Source organism: Camelina sativa, unplaced genomic scaffold (assembly GCF_000633955.1).
Source record: "Camelina sativa cultivar DH55 unplaced genomic scaffold, Cs unpScaffold10410, whole genome shotgun sequence".
Lineage (NCBI taxonomy): Eukaryota > Viridiplantae > Streptophyta > Magnoliopsida > Brassicales > Brassicaceae > Camelina > Camelina sativa.
The window spans coordinates 1-388 of NW_010931460.1; the positions used below are offsets into that span (position 1 = coordinate 1).

The 388-nt window shown below is 43.3% G+C and overlaps 1 protein-coding gene across 1 annotated transcript; it reads left to right on the forward strand.

The window, feature by feature from the left end:
- Nucleotides 1-6: 6 nt before the first annotated feature.
- On the forward strand, nucleotides 7-377 carry LOC104775228 (putative mitogen-activated protein kinase kinase kinase 7-like). Its single transcript, XM_010499429.1, has 2 exons — nucleotides 7-51; nucleotides 151-377. Exons 1-2 carry the CDS (start codon nucleotides 10-12, stop codon nucleotides 352-354), a joined length of 246 nt encoding a protein of 81 aa, XP_010497731.1. The 5' UTR covers nucleotides 7-9; the 3' UTR covers nucleotides 355-377.
- Nucleotides 378-388: the final 11 nt, after the last annotated feature.

The following is a 388-nucleotide window of genomic DNA, read 5'->3' on the forward strand; positions in this document are numbered from 1 at the left end:
CCTCAAGACATGACCGGTGAGACTGGAACACTTGGATACATGGCACCTGAGGTATGTATGTTTGCCCTATATATAGACCCAAAATCCCTCAGGGCATGTTTGTTATGGGGAAAAACTAATAGGTTAGCTTCTTCTGTTTCTGGTGCATAGGTTCTTGAAGGAAGGGCTTACAACAGGAAATGCGATGTCTATAGCTTCGGTGTATGCCTCTGGGAAATATACTGCTGCGACATGCCCTACGCTGACTGTAGTTTCGCTGAGATCTCTCACGCCGTCGTTCATAGGGTTAGTTCGTCTCTCTATCTCTCTTTAAATAAAACCTCTCCGATGTTACTGTATATGTTAAAGCTATAATCAGGAAATCTAATCGCCTCACTGTTTGTTTTTG

Bases quoted from the DNA above. Each gene is read 5' to 3' on its own strand.
- LOC104775228 (XM_010499429.1), top strand. From the start codon at position 10: ATGACCGGTGAGACTGGAACACTTGGATACATGGCACCTGAG. The intron at 52-150 runs GTATGTATGTTT...TCTGGTGCATAG, and splicing joins TTGGATACATGGCACCTGAG to GTTCTTGAAGGAAGGGCTTA.